This window comes from Nestor notabilis, unplaced genomic scaffold (assembly GCF_000696875.1).
Source record: "Nestor notabilis isolate BGI_N333 unplaced genomic scaffold, ASM69687v1 scaffold12453, whole genome shotgun sequence".
Taxonomy (NCBI): Eukaryota; Metazoa; Chordata; class Aves; order Psittaciformes; family Psittacidae; genus Nestor; species Nestor notabilis.
The window spans coordinates 1,401-25,651 of NW_009923335.1; the positions used below are offsets into that span (position 1 = coordinate 1,401).

Here is a 24,251-nt window from a genome sequence, read left to right on the forward strand (position 1 = left end):
CTCACTAAATGGCCCTGCCTACTTTTAAAATACAGGAGAAACTTAATATATTTTTACTCTTTTCATTATCAGGTTAGTATCATAATCTGTCTAGTCATTTAAGTACAGAGTTTACCATGTGAATTCAAGGGGTATCCTTGATGTTTATCAGTGGCTTTTACAATTGTGTATAAATTTCTCATTAACTGAAATATTTTTCCTGCTGTAGTGTTATGCTTTCAGAGCCCTGCGATTTCTCTTCAGTATGGAAAGAAATCGACATATCTTTAAAAGGTACGTTAACAACATGTTTTGTGAAGTTCCTTATAAGATAGCTTTCAAAAGTTGTCACTCCAATCAGAAAGACGTGTTTTTTAAATGTTATTTTCAACAAGAAGAAATAGTAGAAATAGGGCAAATTCTGTCCTGCCCACAATTTCAGATCACCATTCCTGCACTGCAGTAGTGCAAACTGCAAGATTTAGATGTTCAGTGAGGGGACTTCTATTGTATACATGCCAGAGAACCTAGCTCTTTAGGGGTTCCTGTGCATTACAAGAAGGAACTCAGATAAAGTGATAACAAGCATAATATAATGTACTAGAAGAAAAATAAAATTAGGAAAATTTTGGAAGCTTGGGAGCTGCACTGACTTTAAAGAGGCTTACATTTGTTTGGAGAACTGACATATAAATACCCAGACAATGGAGACTGAAGTCTGACTTTTGAAAAGTCCTTTAACTCCTGCATATATAATCATAGAATCACAGAATGTTTTGGGTTGGAAGGGCAGAGACACCTTCCATTAGACCTGATTATTCTGAGTGGGAAAGTGTAACCTTCAAACTTTTTTTCTTAGAATACCATCATTCTTATGTAATGTTAGAGGATTAATGTCTGAATAGATTAGTAAAAAAAGAAAAAGTGCTTTATTTAGCAGGATCTAAAGTAAGTTGAAATAGTAGACACTGAAAAGTCTATGCTGTAGATTAATAGCTACTATGCACACTGTTTCTAAAGTAAATTAAAATTTAAACCTTTGTAGACTTTTCCCTACTGACTTGTTTGAAATCTTCATTGATGTTGGACATTATGTGCGTGATATCAGTGCTTATGAAGAGTTGGTATCAAAGCTAAATTTATTAAAGGTAAGTAAAAACCTTCATAGCTTTAAAAAGCTGTGTTCTTTGTACTTTCTTAGCACAAGAAAGGCATGACATTTCTTCTATTTATTTATTTGTCATTTAATTTATAACCAGGAAGATGAATTGAAGCAAATTGCTGAAAGTATTGAGAGCATGAATCAGAATAAGGCACCTACGAAACATATAGGCAATTATGCAATTTTAGAGCACCTTGGCCGTGGAGCTTTTGGAAGCGTATATAAGGTAAACCTCTCTTTTGGTATTAATTTACAGGTTTGGGGGGACGTTTCTTGAAGAGGGTCTAATACCTCTTTTAGGCAGTACTGTTGTCCTGGTCTTGGCTGGGATAGAGTTAATTTTCTTCCTAGTAGCTGGTGCGGTGCTGTGTTTTGGATTTAGTGTGAGAACAACGCTGAGAACACATTGGTGTTTTAGTTTTTGCTCAGTACTGCTTACCCTTACCAAGGACTTTTCAGTCTTTCATGCTCTGCCAGTGAGGTGGGGCACAAGAAGCTGGGAGGAAGCAGAGACAGGACACCTGACCCAAACTAGCCAAATACCATTCCATACCACAGCATGTCATGGCCAGTATATAAACTGGGGGGAGTTACCTGGAAGGGATCAATCACTGCTTGGTTCGGGCTGGGTATTGGTTGGTGGGTGGTGAGCAATTGCATTGTGCATCACTGCTGTTTACATCTTTTTTTCTTCTCCTTTTCCCTTTTAGTGTTATATTCTCTCCCCTTGTTATTTTCCTTATTATAAGTAATAGTATTATGTTCTGCTTAAGTTGTTGAACTGTTCTTATCTTGACCTGTGGGGTTTACATTCTTTCTCTTCTCCTCCCCATCCCACCTGGAGGGGAGAAGTGGGGGGTGAGCGAATGGCTGTATGGTGCTGAGTTACTGGCTGGGCTTAAAGCATGACAACCATCCTTTGAATTTCATTAGGGGAATGCAGGTGCAACGACGCCTTTGTGGATCTGTTGTTAGTATTTGCTGTAATTTTGTTTGTCCCCTCTTGCATTTATAAGATTGACCAGTGTATCTTAGGTTTCCTACTTTTACTTTCTCTTAATTCCTTTCTACAAACAGCATTCCTGTCTACTGCAAAGGCTAAGTAATCTGTGTAAAATGACAGAAATTCAAGCATGTTTTATCTGAAAGGCAATACTGGGCACAGATAATGTTACCTCAAACACTGGTGAGTTAGCAATGTGCTGCTTACCTGTATTGTGGGACTCCAGTTCACACAGCTAATCACATCATACACAGAAAAAGCTAGGATTGTAACTTTCATGTGGCAGGTTTGGACTCTCATAACTAATCTGGTAGCCATAAAAATATCCTTTCTATCCTCATCCTGTATTAACTTCACAAGGGTTTTGATTTTTTCGCAGGTTAGGAAACATAATGGACAAAATCTCTTGGCAATGAAAGAAGTCAATTTACACAATCCAGCATTTGGAAAGGACAAAAAAACCAGAGACAGCAGTGTAAAGAACATTGTCTCCGAATTAACCATCATCAAAGAGCAGGTATGTCTCATGGACTCTAGTTTCATGTGTGAGCATTCTGTTGTTAGCATTATTAACTGTGAATTCTCATATGGGAAGCTGCCTGGCAGAAAAGCTGCCTGGGGGTGTTGGCTGACCATTGGCTGACCAGAAGCCAGCTTGTGCCCAGGCAGCCAAGGCAGCCAACAGCATCCTGGCCTGTATCAGCAATAGTGTGGCCAGCTGGGACAGGGCAGTGCTCATCCCGCTGTAATGGGCACTGGTGAAGCTGTACCTCGAATCCTGTGTTCAGTTCTGGGCCCCTCACTGCAAGAGAGACAGTGAGGTACTGAAGAGAGTCCAGAGAAGGGCAACAGAGCTGGTGAAGGGTCTGGAGCACAAGTCTGATGAGGAACAGCTGAGGGAACTAGGGTGGTTTAGTCTGGAGAAAAGGAGACTCAGGGAAGACTTTATTGCTCTCTACAGATACCTGAAAGGAAATTGTAGTGAGGTGGGTTTTAGTCTCTTCTCCCAAGTAAGAAGTGACAGGACAAGAGGTAACTGCCTCAAGTTGCGTCAGGGAGGACTCAGGTTGGGTATTAGGAAATACTTCTTAACCAAAAGGGTTGACAAGCACTGTAACAGGCTGCCCAAGGAAATGGTTGAGTCACCATCCCTAGAGGTCTTTAAAAGACCTGTAGGTGTGGTGCTTAGGGACATGTTTTAGTGGGACTTGGCAGCACTAGGTTAACGGTTGGACTTGATGATCTTAAAAGGTCTTTTCAAACCTAGTTGATTCTATGATTCTATATTGCAGGGCTTCCAGCTGCTGTTACTATTTTTGTCTGACCACTACAATATTGGCCCCTTTTAGCTGAATGCTGTCAATTTGAAAACCTTCTTACTGTAACATTAGCAACAGCGCAAATGCCTGCTAGTGAGGATTCTTACTTTCTGTGTTGGTGGTATTCGAACTTTTCAGGGATTCTTTAAATTAAGATTGTGATAGAAAACTGATGAGTCTTTGTTCCATTAATGAATTCTGGGGCTTAAAATACAGTGAGAAGATGGTATTTTTTGTAATTGAAAATTAAAACCCCAGAGTGATCATTAGTGTTCTCAGGCTAAGGAAGCCAATACTTTGATGTAGATGTAATTGCAAACTCAAACTTCATTTACTCTTTCAATTATTAAGGGGAAAGTGGATAGGAATAATGCTGTATTTTCCTCCTGGTTGTTCTTGTAATGTGCAGCACTACTCTGGGGTACCAGTGAAGGTCTACTGCACTGTAGTTCATAGGCAAGTTTCTGGAATCCTTCGTTCCAATATGTAGCTAAACATTATAAATACTGTGCCATCAGTTTAACTATTCTAAACATCTACATTTTTTTCCCTATTGTAGCTTTATCACCCAAATGTTGTACGGTATTACAGAACCTTCTTGGAAAGTAAGTATACCTGCAGAGAACTACCACAGTATACATAATGAAGAAATAGAATATATAATAAAAACACAGCTTGGAAAGAATGTGCCAAATTTGAGCAATGAGTAGTAAGATTTTCTTCAAGAACTGCTACAGTTCAGACAGGCTTATATCCCTTTAAAACTGAAAAAAAATATGAGACATTATATCTGTTTATCAGTAAAATTAGATGCAATATAAACATGTAGAAAACATCATTCTCATCCAATAGAGATCCAGAATTTACAGCTGGAATGCTATGTAAGGAGAAAAGCTATAGTGACTAGTTGAATGTTATAGATTGCTCAGCCATATTGTTTCAATTTTCTTTTGTATAAAGAGTTAGCTATATACACTTGCCCATTGAGTGATTACCATGCAGTGAATTCCTTATAGTTGCTGTGATATAAACTGAGGAAAAAAAAAGAATAACAAGGAATAGAATTGTGATTAAATATATTTGCATAAGTATATTTTTTAAAAGTAAAACCAGCTTTTAAAATATACTTAAACCTCAAATACTGTATTCTCAAATGCCTTCTGTATAAATGTAATCTTCTATTCATTCATTTTCTTTTATGTAGATGACAGGTTGTACATAGTCATGGAGCTCATAGAGGGAGTGCCATTGGGAGAATACTTTCACTCTTTGAAGGAAAAGCAACAACACTTTACAGAAGAAAGAATATGGCATATATTTATCCAAGTAAGGGCCTCCATTCTTTTTGTTATCAGGATTTTCCTGCATGTGTTTAGTATCACCATTTATATTTGTTAGGCTAATAACTGGCAAAATAATGTTTATTATATCAGGCACTAATATCAGATTTTAATTTAATTTTATGTGCCTTTATTTAGGTTGTAGTTAAGAATATTTATGAGGCCCTATCTTTTTGTTTTTAAGCTTTGTCTAGCTCTTCGTTACTTGCATAAAGAGAAGAGGATTGTTCATCGAGATCTCACTCCAAACAATGTCATGCTGGGGGATAAAGACAAAGTTACAATTAGTAAGTAGAACTATTTACTTGAAGAGAATTTCCCATGATGTACGTGAGCAGAACTTCTTTAGTGAAACTCTCAGAGATTTTCAGATTTCCAGGCATTGGTTGCCATACTTGGAAGCTAGTAAACTATTGCATTGTTGTACTGTTGTGTAATTGCTAATGAAAATTTTGTGATCATTATCACCAGGAGTCGCCAGCCACAACTATATTTATTACAGCCATGTGTGTCAAATATAACAGAGATGATTTGGCCCTAAAAAAAATAAAGTATAGTTACCCTTCAAGGCCTGTTTTTCTTTAAATCAGCAAGACTACAGAGATAACCAACTTTAGATAAAAAGTGCTAGTGAACGTACTAAAATATGACAACCATCTGTTCTATTCCAATTCTACCATGAAATTGTTTAGTATCCATCAGTTGTTCCCAGTGATCACCTGAAATGAGGTGCTATTTGTCTAAGCCTGTAGTAGTGAATATTCTTGATGTATGTTTCTAGAATCTCCACAGTATGGACGAAGGACCCTAGGCAGGTTTCAGGATAGGCTTTGAAAACAGTATATGTGTGAACAGTATGAAATATGACAAAGTTTCACTCTTGGAGTGAGATAATGCAATCTGGTACACACAGAAAGCCTTACAGGCAATTCAGATACTGTAGTTTTTAAAGTTCTCAAAACACAACTGCATGCTTTCTTACTGCTTGTGACCCAGAGCTAAATAAACAATTTGAATACTGCTGAATTGTTGTGAGCAGCCTTTATGCAAAAATCAATCTCTATTGTTTAAAAATAACAGGGAAGTGTAGGCATATTCACACACTCAGCCAAAAAGCCGCTCGGCTCTAATAGGCAAATATATTTAGCAACTGTTAGTTTATCTTAAGTATTTATAGCTAATGACATGCATACTTAAATTCATTCATTACTAAATTGTATCTGCTAAAAACCTCTGATTTTTAGTAATGACACAGTTTTGCAAGAAGGTCGTTTAATGGAGCACTTGTCCCTGAGTGATGAAAATAAATATTCAGAATGTTAAAGTAAAATATCATGTAGTTGTATTTTATATCAACATGCAGCCACTGAGGGGCACTCTTGTCTTGATTTAACACCTTAGCCTTATCTCTGGGCCAGTCGAGGTGTAAAGATGTGTAAATGTACTTTCAAGTGTAAGCCTAAAATAGCCAGTGAAAAGCATTTATATTTCTGTCAAAGATTTACAGAAGTTGAGGAAACTGGAGGAGCTGAAACTTATTTTGACCATTTTGACAGTGATTGATTTAGAACTATTGCAATATTTAAACAAACAGTTTGTTTAGTACTTTAATTAGTACCAGTATACATTGAATTTTCAGTGGGAACTTAAGAACTTTTATCTATTACTTCTGAATTTTACAGAGCCTTTTACAGAGCTTTACAACTTCAATGAAATTAAGAATAGTTTATTTTCTTTCCAATAATAGTAAATATGTACTGTATTGGTGCATGCTGTGGTATTATGCCTAACTCATGTATGACAGAGTCTGGACCACTTTTGCAATCTTGAAAATTATATTTCACAGTATTTGAGAATTTCAGATGGTTCTAGATGAAAGTTAATATAAAATGTCAGATAAAGGTAGAAGTGTATGCTCAAATATTGAGAAATCTTAAGTCTTCCTCTGAAGTGAATTTAAGCTGTTAGCTTTTACAAAAGGAGAAGGTCTGCTCTAAAATCTACTTAGAACTGTAGGTCTGTGTTTGCAAGCTGCACAGTCATCCTAAAGGGAGAGCAAGTTTGATTTTCTGGTCTTTCAATGTCAATACTGTCCAAAACTAGTCTTGATCTAATTAGAATAATGTTCCTGTGGACTACCTATGAAACAGTGTTGCATGGCTATGTAATAAAAATACGGCATCTGATGGTCCATATTATTTTGCTTTATATCAGAAGCTTGTATATCTTACAATACTGCTCTTCTTTCTTCTTTCCTCAATCAGTGCTTCTGGAAATGGTAACTCATGATCTTTTGCTATGAGAATCTGCAGGCTGACAATATAACAAAGGCAGCTTATTGCTCTGTAACTAATGTTCTTCAAGTGTTTTATTTAGAGAGGTGCCTTGGTTTCACGCTCTCGTTGTAGCTTTTGATAAAAAAAATAAAATAAAGTGAGCAATAGACTGGAGCAAAGTGCTTCTGTATGTTAAGACTTTCATTCTGTTCTGTGTACGGCTCTGCATCAGCCCCAACAATGAACTGCTTTAAGAAAGTTCTGGGACTCACAGGTAGGTGTTTCTCACTGTCTGTGTAAGAACTGGGCCACTCGCATTCCAAAATCCCATGAAGACCTCATATAGTTTCTGAGTTTATGTTGGTTGAAAAGGAGTGTACAGTGTGGGAGATATTCCCACCTTGCTGTCAGCACAGTAAAAAATAGACTTACTGAAGAATCATGCTTCCTTGTTCTGAATTCATGGAGAAATGTTCTACATGTGGTTTTTGTAGAACAAGTCCAGCAGAACTTGGTAGGCAGGGACCTATGGTGAAAGGTGGTTGAAAACTGGAATTCATACAGGCAGAAAACTCTGCAACTGGCCTGGCCCAGTGTAAGATTAAGCTATGAGGGGCCTTTTCTAGAGATGGTCTCTGATATCATCTTTATAGATTTTACTGAAAAAAGAATATCTGAAGCAATAGTGGGAAGAATTTTTGAATCTGTATAGTCATGCCGTTATTTCCTATTTCTTAAATATTGTGTGTGACCAGATACTACCCTTACCCAGGACTTTGATTATTGTTTTGTTTGTAAATATAGGAAAGATGCAAATGAAAGTCCAAAGCCCAGGAGGTGCTTTGTTCTACTGTGAAGATTATAGGACTTCCCTTGCATTTTCCATGATTTCTTTTAAACATCTGAATTATCCCAATCTTTTTCAGGCTCTTTTATGTTGTGTGTTGTTGCAAATGGAAAGAGACATTTACAGTCTGATCCTAGCCAGGCTAGTCGTGATACAAGATCTCTTCCTGACTGTAGAGAACTTTAAGCCTGCTGTTGTTCTGTGTTCTCTGGAACCCTACTCATTTGTTCTGTTTCATCTCTGACACGAAATTTGATATGAAGGGCCCATAACAACCATCTCTTATGTTGGTACAGCATTTAATCATAATTGGTAGAGCTACAAAAGCTGCGAAAATATAAATATTAAATCATCTAACCTGCAATTTTGTAAAACGCGTCACTCTAAATTCGTAGAAATGTGTTACAAAACTGTACCTCTCTGGTCAGGTTGAATGTCTGATTTATCATTTCTGGCGCACACACAAAAAGTACTATTTTAGGCACAGCCTGAAGAAAAGTTGTTTTGTTTAGGGTTTCAGAGATTCATTGAACCCATACTATCTATGGCTCTCAGTTTAATCTGCCTGTCCTTTTCATAGTAGACATTGAGAAGTTAGTTTTCTGAATAGGAAATGCATATGTGCTTTCATTGCAGCTGTATTTTGTTTCTAGTACAGCATATTTCTGTCTAGAGCTCCATAGCTGTATCTGTTTGTTGGACAGAACAGAAGACTTGTAGATCACCACTCAGTGTTATCTAGCTGCAGCAAAGCTTAGATCTTGAGGGCAGTGAGGAATCACTTTGATGCCTTTCAGCTCTGATATCAAGGAGAATTGTGAAAGGTTCCATATACTTTTTTGGATGGCATGCTCTGTTTAATATCTATCATTGTAATGATACAATAGTAGCAGAGAGCATCTGTATGGAACTGAAATAGCAGCGGAATACTAGTTCTGAGGCAACTCACCTCTCTGTGATACTTCTAATCATAGCAGATAGGCATGAAGTGTCAGAATGGTGAAGTGAATGAGACTTGAGAAGTTCACATAGTTGCTGGATGCTTGAAGAAAGCTACCTGTTAATTTTGTAATTGAGAATACTTGCTTGTTGGGTGCACTTTTTAAAGACTTATTGGCCCTTGATTCTGTGCCATGCCCAAAGCAGCAGCGGCCATGAGGTAAAGTGGATATAACTAGTGTCTGTTGTGTGTTAGTCACTAGTTTTTGGAGTCACTTGGAACAGTGCTAGTGTTTTTTTACGGATTATATGGCTCATCTAATCGTTCTTCATTATGAGAATTGCTATCCTTCATACTAAGATTCAAGGAAATGCTTGTATCACTTAATTTTCAAAGCTTCCATAATAGGCTCAGTGGAATTTTCCACTTGTTTACATTCATGCTGTAAATCAAACCTTCTGGACTCTATTGGTGGATTAATAGCACAATTTCATCTCTCTCCTAATCTCAGTTCTAGATATGGATCTAGTTCAGAAGTTACTAGTTCTTGGTGCAGAAGTTACAAGCTTCACAAAACTGACAGACAGTAGGCTGAGTTTACAAAGCATTGATATTAACACACAGAAAGGAGAATGATAGAATAACTAGATGGTGTATTTGGGAATTATGAAAAATTAATTCTGTTCCCATTCCATTGATAGAAAAGAATAGAATAAGTATGTACTACTGTTGATTAAATTGTAAATTATCTTGATCTTAGGATATGCTTTTATGGAAAAAAAGATTAAAGTTCTATTTTAATCTTAGAGATCACTGTAACTCAGTAAGTTGCTGACAACCTTTCTTGATTACAGTTGGTTGCAAACTTGTGGAAGAGAAGAAAAATGATTTTGTCTCATACTGAGCTTTTCAGGGTAGAAGGAGAAACTGTTCAGTGGGGACAAAGCGAAAATCTGATCTGAGTAGGTCTGAAGTTTAAGTGTGGTGAATTTGATACTCCATTCATCCTCCTTTTTTGCTTTGGTTTTAGTCTTCAAGTGTATGTTTGCTGTTAGGAAAAAATAATGGCATTTTCAAACAGAGTTAAAATATAATTTGAGGCAATGAATGTGCAAATATGAGATCAGTGCTGTTAAGATATAGTATCTGGGAAATGTTCCTCTTGTTTTTACTGTAGAAGAGCAACCTACTAGGTGAAATTTTTGGGAAATAAAAGGGCAAATGAAAAAACAGATTGTGTCAATAAAAAGAGAAAAAAACACATCAGAGGTACCTAAAATGTTCATTTCAAGAGACTTCAAAGATTTAGAAAGTTTTTGTAATTCAGATATGAAAGTTGAAGATATCATTATGTAGCAGGTTAAGATACTAGTCAGTTCAACCTACATGGTTTTTCATACATCTTTTCCCTTCATACCCTCTCTTTGGCATGTAACGTTTTCTGAAATAATCTTACTTCATTATCACTTACCCTAAACACAATGTAAATAAGTAAAAGCAAGTGAAGAAGGGTGTTTCAGAATCTAGAGGATTATGACTCCATCATTTAGTTTTATTTTTAGTTCCTATTTGAGGACCATCTTGCATGGTTGGTTGACTATTTTTTGATGAATTAAAAAAACCCCAACCAACACAAAAAACAAACAAAAAAATACCACGACACATCAAAACAAAACCAAAACACCAACAACAAAAAAAAACAAACCAAGCCCCCAAATGCTTGGTTTTCTAGGTTCCTGATATACAGAGGAAAAAAACCTCAAGGCTTAATGTTTACAATCACAGTACAAAACCTGGTCAAATATAATAATGCTGTAGGTGATATGACTATTGGTAATGAATTGCTGGCAAAATAGAATGTCTAGTCATAGATTATAAAGATCCATCTAATGATGAAAGTTTATTAGTTTTTTGTTGTCTTTGAACAGACTTCAAAATGGTAGATACGTTTTCCATTGCTGCCATTAAAGTGCCAAGACTGCTTCCTCTTGGAAAGGTCATCCATTAGCATTTTGTTTTTTCTTCAGCTGTGCTACAAAATAACCGTTGCTTGTTTTATTTTTGGTCCCAAAGGAGTGTTTTTAACTTTTCAGGAAGGTGGGACAATCTAACAGTCAAAATGGGGGCGTTTGTTATTTTGAGGCGATGAGGGAGTTGCCTTTTCAATGCCAATTTTATTCCTGCATTGCAAGACTAGAGAGGGCGACAAGTGGTAGACAATTCAATGATTTTAGGAATCCAGTATTGGGTCTTGGACTAGATAAAAGCAGCGTGAAACTCGCCCAGAAGAAGGGATGAGCTAAATTCATCAAGACACAAACGCCAGATGCGCTGGTTTCCAAAGACAATGCAAGAGAGGGGCAGGACTCATCTTTTTTATAGCAGAGAGTTACTAGCTCATCTTTCTTATAGAATCTTGCTTTGGATCACTAAAATGGGTTTATAATTTCCTCTTTGAATGGCCTGATTCAGCATGAATTTCTGCCTCCTGATGTTGGCAGTAGCTAGATGGCTCTCCCTTCCGTTTTGTGTTATCTCTTTGCCTTTGCTCTTACCAGCCTTTGTTTTGGTTCATCTAATTTACTGGTTTACAAAGCTTTCACTGGCCTTCTGAGTATGACTCTCTAAGGACCTTTCCATTTTTCTCTGGCCACCTTTATTCTACTGATATTTGTCATGATTTGTCAGCATTGATATAGTTCCTTCCAGTAAATACTCACAACACTTCTGTATTTGGTAGATTGCTTTTTGTGTGTGTGAGAATGGAACTGGTAGGAAAATATTTGGAAGCTGTAAGTTCTGTATTTCATTCTGAAATTGGTGAGGTTTGTGTCCAGATGCATTTGTATTCACACAGATATGTGTGAATTGATTAGGTCTAGTTTCTGAGGAAATGCCCGTTCCTTTTCTTAAGAGCTATGTCTTAATGTGTGATGTACCACTGGATGAATTAACTGTAGTAAATTGAGATGGTTCAAGAAGAATATTTTCTTTAACAAGTAGGATTTTGAATTTCAGAGGTGACCAATTAGCACATAACATAAAAATCACTAGGTCAGGTCTAAGGTTTATGTAGGTCTCTCTCTCTGCTAAAAGCTGACACTTGGGCAAAGTTCATAAAAAGCTGAGCAAGTATCGAGCTATCTTTCTCTCACAATTCAATTCCAACTTCTAAAAGACATAGTGGTATGGTGTGAAACTATTTCAGGAAATTGCCTAATACGAATTGTTGCAATGGGTCCTCATTAATCAAGCTTCAGTTAACAACTGAAACAGTGCATACCAGTTAATAGGGGTCATCTTTATATTTGATTATATCTTCATTTAATAATACGGGAGGCAGGTCTCTTGCAGTTCTTAGAAATTATTTCGTTTATTTGTTAGCTATTGTAGCCACTTCTAGCATCAAATAGCAAATAAAGAATCCTAGAGTATTAAAAGTTGTAGACCAATTTATAAGCTGCAGACAGATGCCTAAATAAATTAAAAGAAACAATTTCACTAGGTTGATATAGTTCAACATTTGCCAGTTCCTTTTCATTCAATTCTGTATTATGGGCTTGAAAAGGCTAAGGAAAAATCATTTATGTTTATAGAATCATAGAATGTTAAGGGTTGGAAAGGACCTTAAGATCATCTAGTTACAACCCCCCTGCCTATGGCAGGGGCACCTCCCACTAGACCATATTGCTCAAGGCCCTGTCCAACCTGGTCTTGAACAAAGGCCTTCCTGCTAAAGAAAAGTATCTGAAAGGCTTAATTTGTCTAAACATGCATACCTTTTCATTATGAGACTCTGACTTACAAATATGCAGTGATTAAAGGCTATGCTGTGGAATGCAGCCGGCCCAGCAGCACATAGAAGGGATTTTAACTGAGAATGAAGCCAAAAAAGGACACTGGGATCAGTAGTTTGATGTAAAGCTGATTGTCCCATGCTTTACATTCCTTACCTCTAGCTATGCCAGTAGTATTTAGGAGCTTATTGCTGGTGTCAAGATGGTTTAGCAGAATTTGAAAAGAAGTTATTCCCTGTGAAATGTGGTTTTTTTTTTTCCCCCCCTCTATTTCTGAGAATCTGACCCTAAAAGAAAAAAAATATATTTAGTCCATTTGGCTGATTTTTCCCCTTGCTTTCTTTTTTCCAGATAATCATTAATGTTGTATTAAAATAGACTTCCAGAACCAAGAAGTCCAGCTCTCCTCTTTCCTTTCCTAAATCTTTCAAATATCAGGAACTTAATTTATTGATTAATGTAATGTCTTAATACCCTTTCTTCATAGAATATTATGCAAAGGATTACAAAGGCGGGAATGTAGAATGATTCACTCTGATCAACTCAAGGAAGTATCAACATCACAAAAACCTCTGGTGCTTTTGAGCTTAATATTCCCTGGAGTGAAATGTCTTAACTTGAGGACAACAGGGAGGCTCCTCAGTGATCCTGTTAATTTAACATTCTTTCTACTCACATTTCCAGGCACTGCAGAGCTAGTCCTTCTTTGAATATTTTGTTAAAAAAATGATCTGTGTCCTGGGTACCTACATTTGGCTTTCTTATCAAAGTCCCTTTCTGAATAAGAGATCTTCCCCTCTTCAGACCCTTGAGGCTCGCATTGAGCAAGAGCCAACAGAAACTATTTTTTCTTACCTGTTTCCTCTGATCTACAGCTTTTTTTGATGGGTAGAAACATTGCAAACTAAAATTTTTGTGAACTATCTCACTGCAAAAACAATTGGAATAGGGATGGGCTGTGGGCTCTGTCCACGTAGAACAGGAACCTTATAATATTTTAAACAGTATTATTTACCACACAGATCTTCCCATTTCCGAAGTAGTATTACAATACAAAATTTATTAACGGACTTTAACAAGTACAATGATTTTCTCTTGCTCTCTATGCTTGGATTTAATAAAGTGCAATGTATCTGAGCTGCATTGTTGTGTTGAGGCAGCAGTAGAGTACTGAATTGAAAACAATAAACTTGAACTGTTTGCATGGAACTTAGATTAAAAGTATAGTCTCTAAAGATTGTGTGTGGCAATTTTGTGAAAGACTACCTGCTAATTACACAAAAGCTGCTTATATTAACATAATTACATGATCTTCTAAATCTACAGCTTTTGTCACAAGGTAAAGCTATGATTCACCATTTCAGAAGCAATCTCTGAGCACAAACTGATCGAGTGTTAAGCCTACCTCATACTCCTTTGAATTTAAATTTCTGAGAAAGTCTGCCCTTCCTAGCTATTGCAACTTGAAGGAAAGCAAAATAATTACTAACTTCATTGCATTATTTTTTCCATTAACTTGGTCATTAGAGCACTGATTATTAGATATTTAAAATTTTCGTGCTGTTTATTGGAGTATATTAATAGAAACCTGAAACTGGTCATGTAGTTTGAATTACAATGAATCAGAGGTGTGTTTATAATATCTTTAAAGCTTGTAGGTCTGATTAAAACAGAAGTTGTTGGTTAATATTTAGATAGGAAGATAGTATGGTGTAGTATGGCAAAATATAAAAGATAAAAAACCCCCAAACCTCCCTTCCACTCTCCCCCAACTTTTGAGGTGTTGTGGATGAGCACCTATTGTCATGCAAAGAGAGTGGTTATTGACACGTGAATCTTTTTTATTTGTTGTAGCTGACTTTGGGCTTGCAAAGCAAAAGCAAGAAAATGGCAAACTCGCATCAGTAGTGGGAACAATTCTGTACTCGTGGTAAGTACTCCTGCACACAACATCCAGGCCAGTGACATCCATCTTAATGGTTACTTTTTTTGAGCAGGCAGGCAAGTTTTAATGGAGTAAGGAACAAGGTGCAAGTTGCCCACCCATAGCTACTCTGCAGTAGTTGGTTGCCTGTTTTGCTGTTGCCTGTTCTTGCACATAGTGGTTACTGTGGGTTAACTTGGTGCAAAAATGAAATAACTGGGGTTGTGTAGTAACTTATTCATCCAACTTTACACTTATAAAGAAATGCGTTTTCATACAGATATGTGTAAACAATATAAATTAATTTTAAAGGCTTTTAATGTAATTGTGGCTTCAGTGTTCAGCTACATTTTATGTGTAGACAGCTTACCTTCTGAACTATTTGCTAATGGATTTGTTTTGTATCAGTAGGCATTTGGGTTTAGTAATTGAACTGAAAAAATATTTTCTGAAGTTTGAAATTTTCAAAGGTGGAAAAGCATGTCACACATTCTTTGCAATTTAAGCTTAGTAAATGCATAAATGACTGCTCTAAACCTTTGCCTTAGACAATACATTATTCAGTCTGCTGAATAAGCTGCAGTTTCCTTTGGCATCCCATTTGCAAGCAAGCCAAAGTGAGGAACCACGTTGTGTTAAATGGCCGTACCAATAAAGCTACCTAAGTTCCTAGATTACTACTGCCTTGTGTTTGTTTTCTCAAGAGCATAGAGTAGAAAGCATTTCCTATCCAAAGGTTCCCCTCAATATGTAAACAGTTTATGTAACTGAGAGTATTATATGCATGTCAGATTCTCTCAAAAGTAATTGTGGGCAGGTCAGAGTATTGATTTTTGTCGATGGATAAATAACAAACATGCCTGTTAGTTGAGGTTATGGTATTGTGAACAGAAGGGAGCAAATGTAATCTGGGTAAAAATTAAATTGTGGCAAGCACAAGCTCAGTATTCATCTAATAGAAGTTGATGTGTTCTGGACCTGCCATTTGAGCTGAAAATTTCAGTTAATTGAAATGCTAACATCAAAAATCAATTAAGGAGTTGCTAATCTGGATTTCTCCATTTGCAAAATTATTGATTAAACTTTGCCAACCCCTAACTACTGCTTTATTAAGGAAATATGTTTACAATATGTTCAGCTAAAGCGTTGCAGATCCAGGTGCTCCTCATTCCTGCATGGGCTTGTTCCACATTCTTTTAATGCCTTTTTACATACGGCTGTTCCCTCTCTTCAGAGTCACTCTGTTGCTTCTACTCAGCGTCAAGCTTTCTTAAAGTCAGAAGTTGGTTTCCTTCTTTTAGTGACTTTCTGGTGCTCTTGTTCCCACTGCTATGAATTGCCACTTCTAGGTCCTGTAAATAAAGTGAAGTTTATTTGGCATAGGGAATAGAAAAACTACAATGAATGACACACAAACAAATCAAGAATGTTGCACAGTATGCAGTCTATAATATTGTTTTCTACTTTCATCAGAACTTTTAATTTACAAAATACATACTAATAAGGAGAAAAACCTGACAGAATATTATATCCTAAGTAAAAACTGGAAGTGCTTTCATCCTCAATTTCTTATAAGACCACTACACTGTCTGGGGCACTGACAATATCTTTCTCAGAATTTTACAGGCATTTTTGAGGTCAGCCTTCTTCAGTCTTCTTTTCTGCTGTGATGACCACATGTGATGGCCATACACCTGCAAGATTGCTTGGCCTGTGAGGCTGTAATAAGTAGTTAAAAGTTCCAACCTATTGGGGGAGCTACTGGTGGTTCCTCTGAATTGAGAGGGAGAGTAAAGAACTCTCCCTCTTGAATGTAATTTGTGTTGTCATTTTTGAAATTATTACTTGTGATTTCCTAGTGACAGAATGATAATGACTACATTTAACCCCTAGAAATCGTGAAATCCTAAAATGGCTTCAAAAGTGAGTCCTTGTAATGTGTATTACACCTTGACAACTAATGCTTATGCTCCTGCTTAGTGAGCAAAAGTTGCTTGGGAGGCTGCCTCATTTAGTTCTCCTGAAGCATAGCAAAAGCCAAGTGATAGTTTGGGTAGTTAAGTGTAGTAAAAGTTTGGTGTAGCTAGATATATGCCATGGTTTTCAGCTCCTCTGAAATAACTGATTTGGTTTTAGTTACAACTGGGCAGAGAAGGTGCTAATGGGAAATTACTGTGCTCCTTTGAACAACAGTTATGGGTGAACTGTCTGCAAGTTAGATCAGTCTATAAGTGTCAAGTTCCAAACCTGCCGCTGATGTCTTTGGGTCTTCTCACACTTTATAGGAAATTTTTATTTGATAGTAGTGTTCTGTAGATCGAAATACTCTTTTAATTATTATTTTCTTGGTTTTATCTTTGTTCATACCATGTTTATAATTATTTATATCCTGTCTTTGTGTATTGAAGTTCATATCAGACGTAAGACTTGGCACTTCTTTTTCTACCTCATCGTCCAAGAGGTAGAAACATCCTTTGGATGTAGCCATGAGGAGAAAATGCCACTTACATGTTGCAGTCTCTCAGTAAGTGGTCTTTTGGGACATTACTTGTCAGTTCTGTTCCACAGGCAAAGTCATGGAAGCAGTGATCCTTGCCCATCTGCAGTCAGAAAAGAGAACAATGGTACTTTACTGATGGTTTTGTATTTAAAATATGTGCTTGAGTAATATCTAAAATGACAAGCTAAAGCATTAAAGTTTCCAATGTTGTAATAATTTAAGAACGTTAAAAAGGCTTTGCAAGCAGCCGAATGCACTGGATGCCACCCTTCAAGGTGCTTGGCTAGTACCTGTGTGTGACAGTGAGCTTTTTGATATGGAAGCCTGCTCACAAGGAGTGAGGTGAACTGATTGATTATTGTAACACAAGTCATGAAGCATATAGACAAGCCAGAGCCTATAGACTTAACCGGTGGTTGGACTGATTGATTGAAGTGACTGGATGATTTAAATAGATGTGAAGGGCTATAAAATAATCAAAGTATTGGTAATGCTATCTACCAAGAGCAGCAATATTAGTTCCTGCATAAAAAGAAAAGGAGAAGAGCTGTGTCATTTTAGAGTGGCAGAAATAGCCTTCTTCTGAACAGAGAGGTCAGTAGTTCCTGGTAGTTTGAGAAGCAACCCACCCTTCTTGGAGCAGACAATATAGTCTATACATATAGCTGTATGTACCAAAGATGTTTGTATTTGGGATTAACTGAATAAATTTGCTCATGAAATTTTTTAAAAACTGTGTCGTCATAAAATAATAGCAGACACTGTTTTATGTTTAGAGGTGGACTTACATAAGTATGCTTTGTAATTGTGATGGTTTTAATTCTGCTTCATACTAGATTTCATTCTACTATCATACTAATTAAATTCCTTTCAATTGGTTATGTTGTTGAATTAAAAAATCTAGCAATGTATATGTTTAGAATACCGAATGTATTAAATGGATGCATTTACACTTAATACATTAAAAATTGAAGAAAAGACTGCTTTAGGGAATTGGTAATGAATTCTGAAGTCTTCTTCTAGCTGATAAGTCACCAGAAACAATCTGCTCCAAGTCAGTGGTGACAGTCTTTATTATCCTGCTGTCTCAAAGGCCTTCCCAGAAGAAACACTGCAAATTGTACATGGTTACAGAGAATTATGTTTCCTTTCACATATATCTGCCGTTTATTTGTTTCACAAAAGGGATTATAATTTATGAAGGGAACATTCTGTCTACAGATCAAGAGATTGTTCAGGCTGGAGAAGAGAGACTCCAGGGAGACCTTACTGCAGCCTTTTTGTTCTTAAAAGGGGCTTATATGAAAGTCAGGGAGAGACTTTTTAGCAGGTCCAGTTGCAATAGGATGAGGGGTGATGATTTTAAACTAAAAGAGGGGAGATTTTAAACAAAAAGACATTACACTAAAAGAGAGGCTGGATGTAAGGAAAAAATTCTTTACATTGAGGGTGGTAAAATACTGGCACAGGTTGCCCAGAGAGGTGGTGGATGCACCATCCCTGGAGACATACGAGGCTAGGCTGGATGTCATTCTGGGCAACCCGATCTAGTTGATCAAATTAAAGATGTCCCCCACCTCATTGAGGGTGGGGGGTGGACTAGATGACCTTGAAGGTCCCTTCCAACTCAAACTGTTCCATGATTTTATGATATAAGTAAAAGTTAGCCAAGTTGTGGTTACCATAACAGCTTTTTAGTTGTATATGTATACAGAAATCTTAGAAAAACTCTGGGAAATTAAGTAGATTTTGAAACTGGGATAGAATAGAGAATCCCATTGTAGTTCCTTGAGAATTTGACTGATATTGGCAAGCTGTTGGGAAACTCTGAAGAAGAGCAGACCCCTCAGGTATCATTAAGAAGTAGGCGAGAATGTTCCATATTTGTGAACTAACTCGATCTTTCTGAAACACAATTGTTCTAAAATATCAGAAAAACAATACACAGAAGAATTTTATGTAGCATTTGGCTTTTTGTGCTGAAGTTGAGGTGTTTTCTCTTCGTGGTGTTTAGAGGAAATTCTCATTATAGTGGTAAAGGTGAGGATTTCTATCATTTCTATTGAGACTCCTTTTTTCCCCCAGGGATAAATACAGATCTCTTCATGCTTTCTTTCTCTGTTTCACATAATTTCCAGTTTTGCTCGCACGTATAATACTATATAATAATGGATGTGGTGTTAAGTAAATTGTTTTTTTCACAGTTTTTGCACAGAATGATGATTTTTGTTGTTAGAATAGTGTTAATGATAGAAATAGAAAAAGCACATGCCACTGTAACACAATACAGTTCTTGGACTATATGGAGACATTATTAAAGTAAACACCAGAGCAATAAGTGGCCATGTCTTATTAGAGAAACGTTAATACTGTATTTTTAAGGGTCTGCTTTCCTCTTTTTACCTTATCCTGTTCTGTGAAGTAGTAGATTCACTGTCTACTTCAAGGAATGGCAGGCCAGCTGTGGCTTAAGAGTTACTGGAGGCAGCGTGAGGTATGTTAGGCATCTGACTGAAAGAACAGCCATGTCAAGAATTGACTAACAAGTAGGAGGCCAAATGTTCATAATACTCTTCTAGAATAATTGAAATAAAGAAAATAATTAGAATGAAAAATAGGATAGACATCTGGTTAAGAAATGCTATGAAGGGGCATTTTTGTCTTCTAAATGAACAAGAAGTTCACATCTGAGTCAGCTGCAAGCAGAGCATCCTATAGTCTTTTCTTCCATTTCCTCTCTTACCATAAGTGACCATATTCCTGCTTGAGATGCATCCCTAGCCTTATAGGATCTTATTTAAAATAAACATCACGGAAGAGTCTGTTTCGAATGAAAGAGGGGAGAGGTAAAAATAAATTATTTGCTGATATTTGAATAGCTTTTGTGGGTTTAATAATTTGGAGTTAACCTGCCTTTAATTACGCTACATTGACAATTGACATTTTCCACACCTAGAGTCCTCCAACTTCTTTGTTATGGCTGGTTATTGATTACAGGAATCTTATCAGGAGGTTGAATATAAATACCCCATGATTTCAGACAAATGTATGTATCTGCTTTTGCTACCTATTCTGCTGAAGAAAGCTCTTTTTCTGAGTTACTGCTCAATGTCTAGGCTCTTTGCAATTTGAACTGCACAAGCAAGGGTCAATGATTTTATGACAAGAGGTATCCTGGAATGCATCAGTGTTATCCTGGAATGCATCAGTGAATTAGCTGCATGATCTCAACTGCAGATGAGTAGTCTGTCTATTTTTACAAAAATGAAGATGCCCTAAATTGAGAGATGCAGGAGTGTGTTGCAAATGTAATTTGTTGGTAGGTTTGGTTGATTGCTATTTACAAATCAACATGTACAGTATTATCTTTCTACTTCCTATCTCAAGGGGAGCTTTAGTTTGTTCCTGAAAGGAATTCTAGAGAGAATTTAGAGAAGAAAACTGGAATGAAATGTTTTTCTCATCACGGGATCATGTGACAATTCAGTTTAGGTCACTTGTCCTATTTTTCTTCTGGCCTGTTTCTCAGGGGAGCCTATTACTGTGGCTAAGAAGTGAGCTGAATAGAATGAGGTGATATTTCAAACCTCTTCCTTCCTTCTTTTTAGTCTGCTCAGTTTCCCATCTAGCCTTACTTTTTCAGCTGATGTTTGTAAGTGAGCCATCAAGCAATCAATTCTTTGTTTAAGATTAAAATATATAACAAGTTATGCCTAGATTATTATGTTATGACCCTGTGCGCATATTTCATCTACTGACTTTCATGAAGGCCTTTGCAGGCTTTATTTAGATTTGGGAATTTAGAGTTCTATGTAAAAGACGACAATGAAGGTAAAATCTTCAGCTGTCTGCTTTTTTTTCCTCCTTTACATTTAATCCATACTGAATGTGATTGCTACACAGAACGTAGTTAGTTAATTATCTTGTATATTAGGTTCCAGCAAATCCACATGCTTGAAGAGTCATCTAATTTATACCTTACTGCAGAAACAAGTCTCTGTGCGGCTGGTATTCATCTTGCTTAGATGCAGTCATACAAAAGCTAGGAATCTAATTCAAGTTAAGCAACAAGATGATGACTGGAAGTAAGGGGAAAAAATAGGCAGTTCAGTAATGATTTTCATCTTCTTAAACAGCTATTTTAGAATGAAATGAATCAACGGCTTGGTGTGCCTGCCTCTCTCCATTTGCTACAGAGGGATCTAGAGCACTAGGTTAGCGTAAATCTAACTTATAGGAGTTTAAAGTTAGGTGAAATTAACACCTTATATGAAATCAGTAATTAAAGGTTTAGGTTTACTTTAGAGTTGTTGTAGAATTGGATTTGTTACTGCTTGCAGTCATCTTTTTGCAGATACTTGTTTTTCTATGTCTCCCTTTCAGTTTTAAATATTTATACGATTTCTTGATAAGCTTGGTTACTTGGACAAAGGCACTGAACAAAATTTATTCTGAAAAGCACATAGCTCAGTAAGCAAAATCCTTTACCATATTTTAAGTGTTCAGATTTCTTTTCCACAGGTAAGAAGGAAAACCTTTTTATTTTCTTGAGCTGTTTGTACAGCTACAGACTTAAGTATTTTCTAGGAAATTGCAGTTATAATTCACTGGAAATTATCCACAGTTTGAATGAATCAATTCTTAGAAGCATCTGTCAGATGTATGAGTATCTCTTAGAGGATAAGTGTTTCAGTTTTTATGTATATAGATAGCACTTTGCCACAACTTACAGATAGAATTTTTCTACAGCGTTTCTGTTGAAAGTCACAACCTGACAATCTGCTAGATATTTTCTTATGAACAGGAACATCAGATGTGCAGACCATGTGACGCTTCCCTTTAATAATATAAATCAAAAATCACATTGAAGGGAAGTTTTATTTTTTAAGTTTCAGAATCTGGCTTATACTTCCTCTGGTTGTTTTACACTTTGTTCCAGGATGTGTTTGAAGGATTAATAGGTGTAAATTAGAACTTTAATGTTTTCTTCTGTTAAAGCTTCCCAGAAGCTCTTTATGTAATACTGGAACACTAAAGTACATATTTATGATGCTTTGGTTTGTCCTTATCATTTACTCAGAGATGCATATGATAATCTTGAAAATTCAGAAGCATAAAAAAGTTGAAACACTACACACATTTTGAGCTTAATTAGATAATTATATTTTCATTACAGAGTGAAAGGTGACACTTCATGACATTCTTCAGTAATAATAAGATAACTGAAGGAAGAAGCAGCTTGCTATAAATGTCACCTTTTCTAATAGAGCCCACAAGGCTTTTAATATTGTCCTCGAAACAAGTTCTTTAAAAAGTGAAGGCCTAGAAACATGTAGTAGTCTTTCTTACACACTGACTTCCTGAAAGTTTTTTTTCCAGGTCAGCAGATAGCATAACAGATACATATAGAATAGTGTCTATTCCAGTGTATAGACAAGAAGGCCAAATTCAAACTGAATTGTATATTTATGAGACATTTCCCAGTGTGCCTACACACTGTATCCTGATGAGAGGAAAAAACATGACAAATAGAAGCTTAACTTTAAATTAAAATTCATAGAAACCCTTCAGTTGGGGGCAAATGCACATAAAACCCCATGAAACTCCAATAATTGTGGTCTGCCTGTAAAGGATACTTCAATATTGATAACCTTGGCCCTTGAATTATTTTGAGAGTTCTCCCAATTTTTTTTGCCAATGTATGTCAAGAGTACTGTACATTGTAAGTGCTCCTGAATTGCTGTATTTTTGAAGTGATGTATTCACAGAATATCCTTCCGGCTGCAAAGTTCTAGAGACCCAAAATGTATGAGTAGTACTGTGTAAATATTTATACACGTATATGTAAAAATGGATACTCATAGACATGCACGCACACATAAAAATCAGCGAGAATGCTCATACTTGCAGAGAAGGTAGCATAAAACAGATATTTTCATGTTGTTTTTTTAGTTTAGTTGTTCTACATTAATTGTTCTACATTTAGTTTAATTGTTCTACATTGTTAAATTAATAATGGATTCATTTATCCAACTAGCAACACTGTTTCTGGCATAACTATACTTGCACATATTGTCACGTTCATGTCTTCCATGCTTTCAAGTGCATACAACCCTCTATGTTATGAGAATTTCTGGCAGCTTTTTTATTTTACCTGCTGCCATTGATACTTAAGCAGAAGACTTCGAAATTGCCCAGTGGTGTCCTAGAAAGTATGCAACTGCCATAGTTATGCGGAGGTGCCTTTTTGCTTAGAAAAAAGAACCAAGAAGAAATATGCTAAAGCTTTTTATTTATTTTCTCGGTGCAGTTTGATTTTGGAAAATGTGACTAAATTTTTCTCACTTGAAAAAGTAAAGAAAAAGGCTTCTTGAGTATTATGAACTAAGAGTAAAGCTGAAAGTTGTGTTTCAGTGGAAGCTGCTTTTATATTTATAAAGTTGGCCTCTTGCCAGTTGTATTTAGAATCTCTGTTCCCTAGAAAAAGCCTTCCAGATTTCTGCCAGTACCAGTTGTTTTTAGGACTGTGAGAGAAACTCTATCAATGAAATTTTTCAAGGGCAGAAATAAAACACTCAACTATGAAAAAAATCTCCCAAAACAGCCAAACCACCCCTTGGCCAACAGAAGCATTTGCATAAACATACAATGATGAACTAGATTAGAGATCTGACCTGGCTGAAAAATAATTTAGGCGATTTCTCATAGGCATCATATCATTGGTCTGACTTATAATGCGGCTGTAGAGGTACTTGAGCTGGCATAGCAGAGCAGACAGTAAAGAATGACTGGGAGAAGCAGGACCAAAAAGACATCTTGAGTTACAACGTTTTTCAAATGTACAGCCTAAACAGCTTGCCACATGTGAGGCCTTTTTGGCCTTTACAGTTTTGCATGTGTTCTGAGGCCTGGGGAAAAATGTAGGTATGAGTGAGTCTTTGTGCTTAGAGATTAAGAAAATTACTTTGTGGTCTTAACATGCTTATGCTTTGGATATTAAATGATTTAGTGATGAAGATTTTTGCTTGGTTTTGGTTAACAGAACAATAGGAGTAAAGAAACAATAGAGTAAACCTTTTAAAAAGTGTCACTTGCTTTGTATTAATATGTGACATGGGTGAATTATAAATGAATTACTGTCAGGTTTTTATGTGTTCATGAAAG

At 36.4% G+C, this 24,251-nt stretch overlaps 1 protein-coding gene across 1 annotated transcript; it reads left to right on the plus strand.

The window, feature by feature from the left end:
* Positions 1 to 208: 208 nt before the first annotated feature.
* On the plus strand, positions 209 to 14,593 carry LOC104403826 (serine/threonine-protein kinase Nek10-like; the record flags this gene model as incomplete). Its single annotated transcript, XM_010012084.1, has 8 exons — positions 209 to 273; positions 1,025 to 1,127; positions 1,239 to 1,367; positions 2,524 to 2,661; positions 4,023 to 4,068; positions 4,668 to 4,789; positions 4,988 to 5,090; positions 14,518 to 14,593. Coding segments are annotated over 8 exons (782 nt in total), but the record flags the coding sequence as incomplete, so codon positions are not given.
* Positions 14,594 to 24,251: the final 9,658 nt, after the last annotated feature.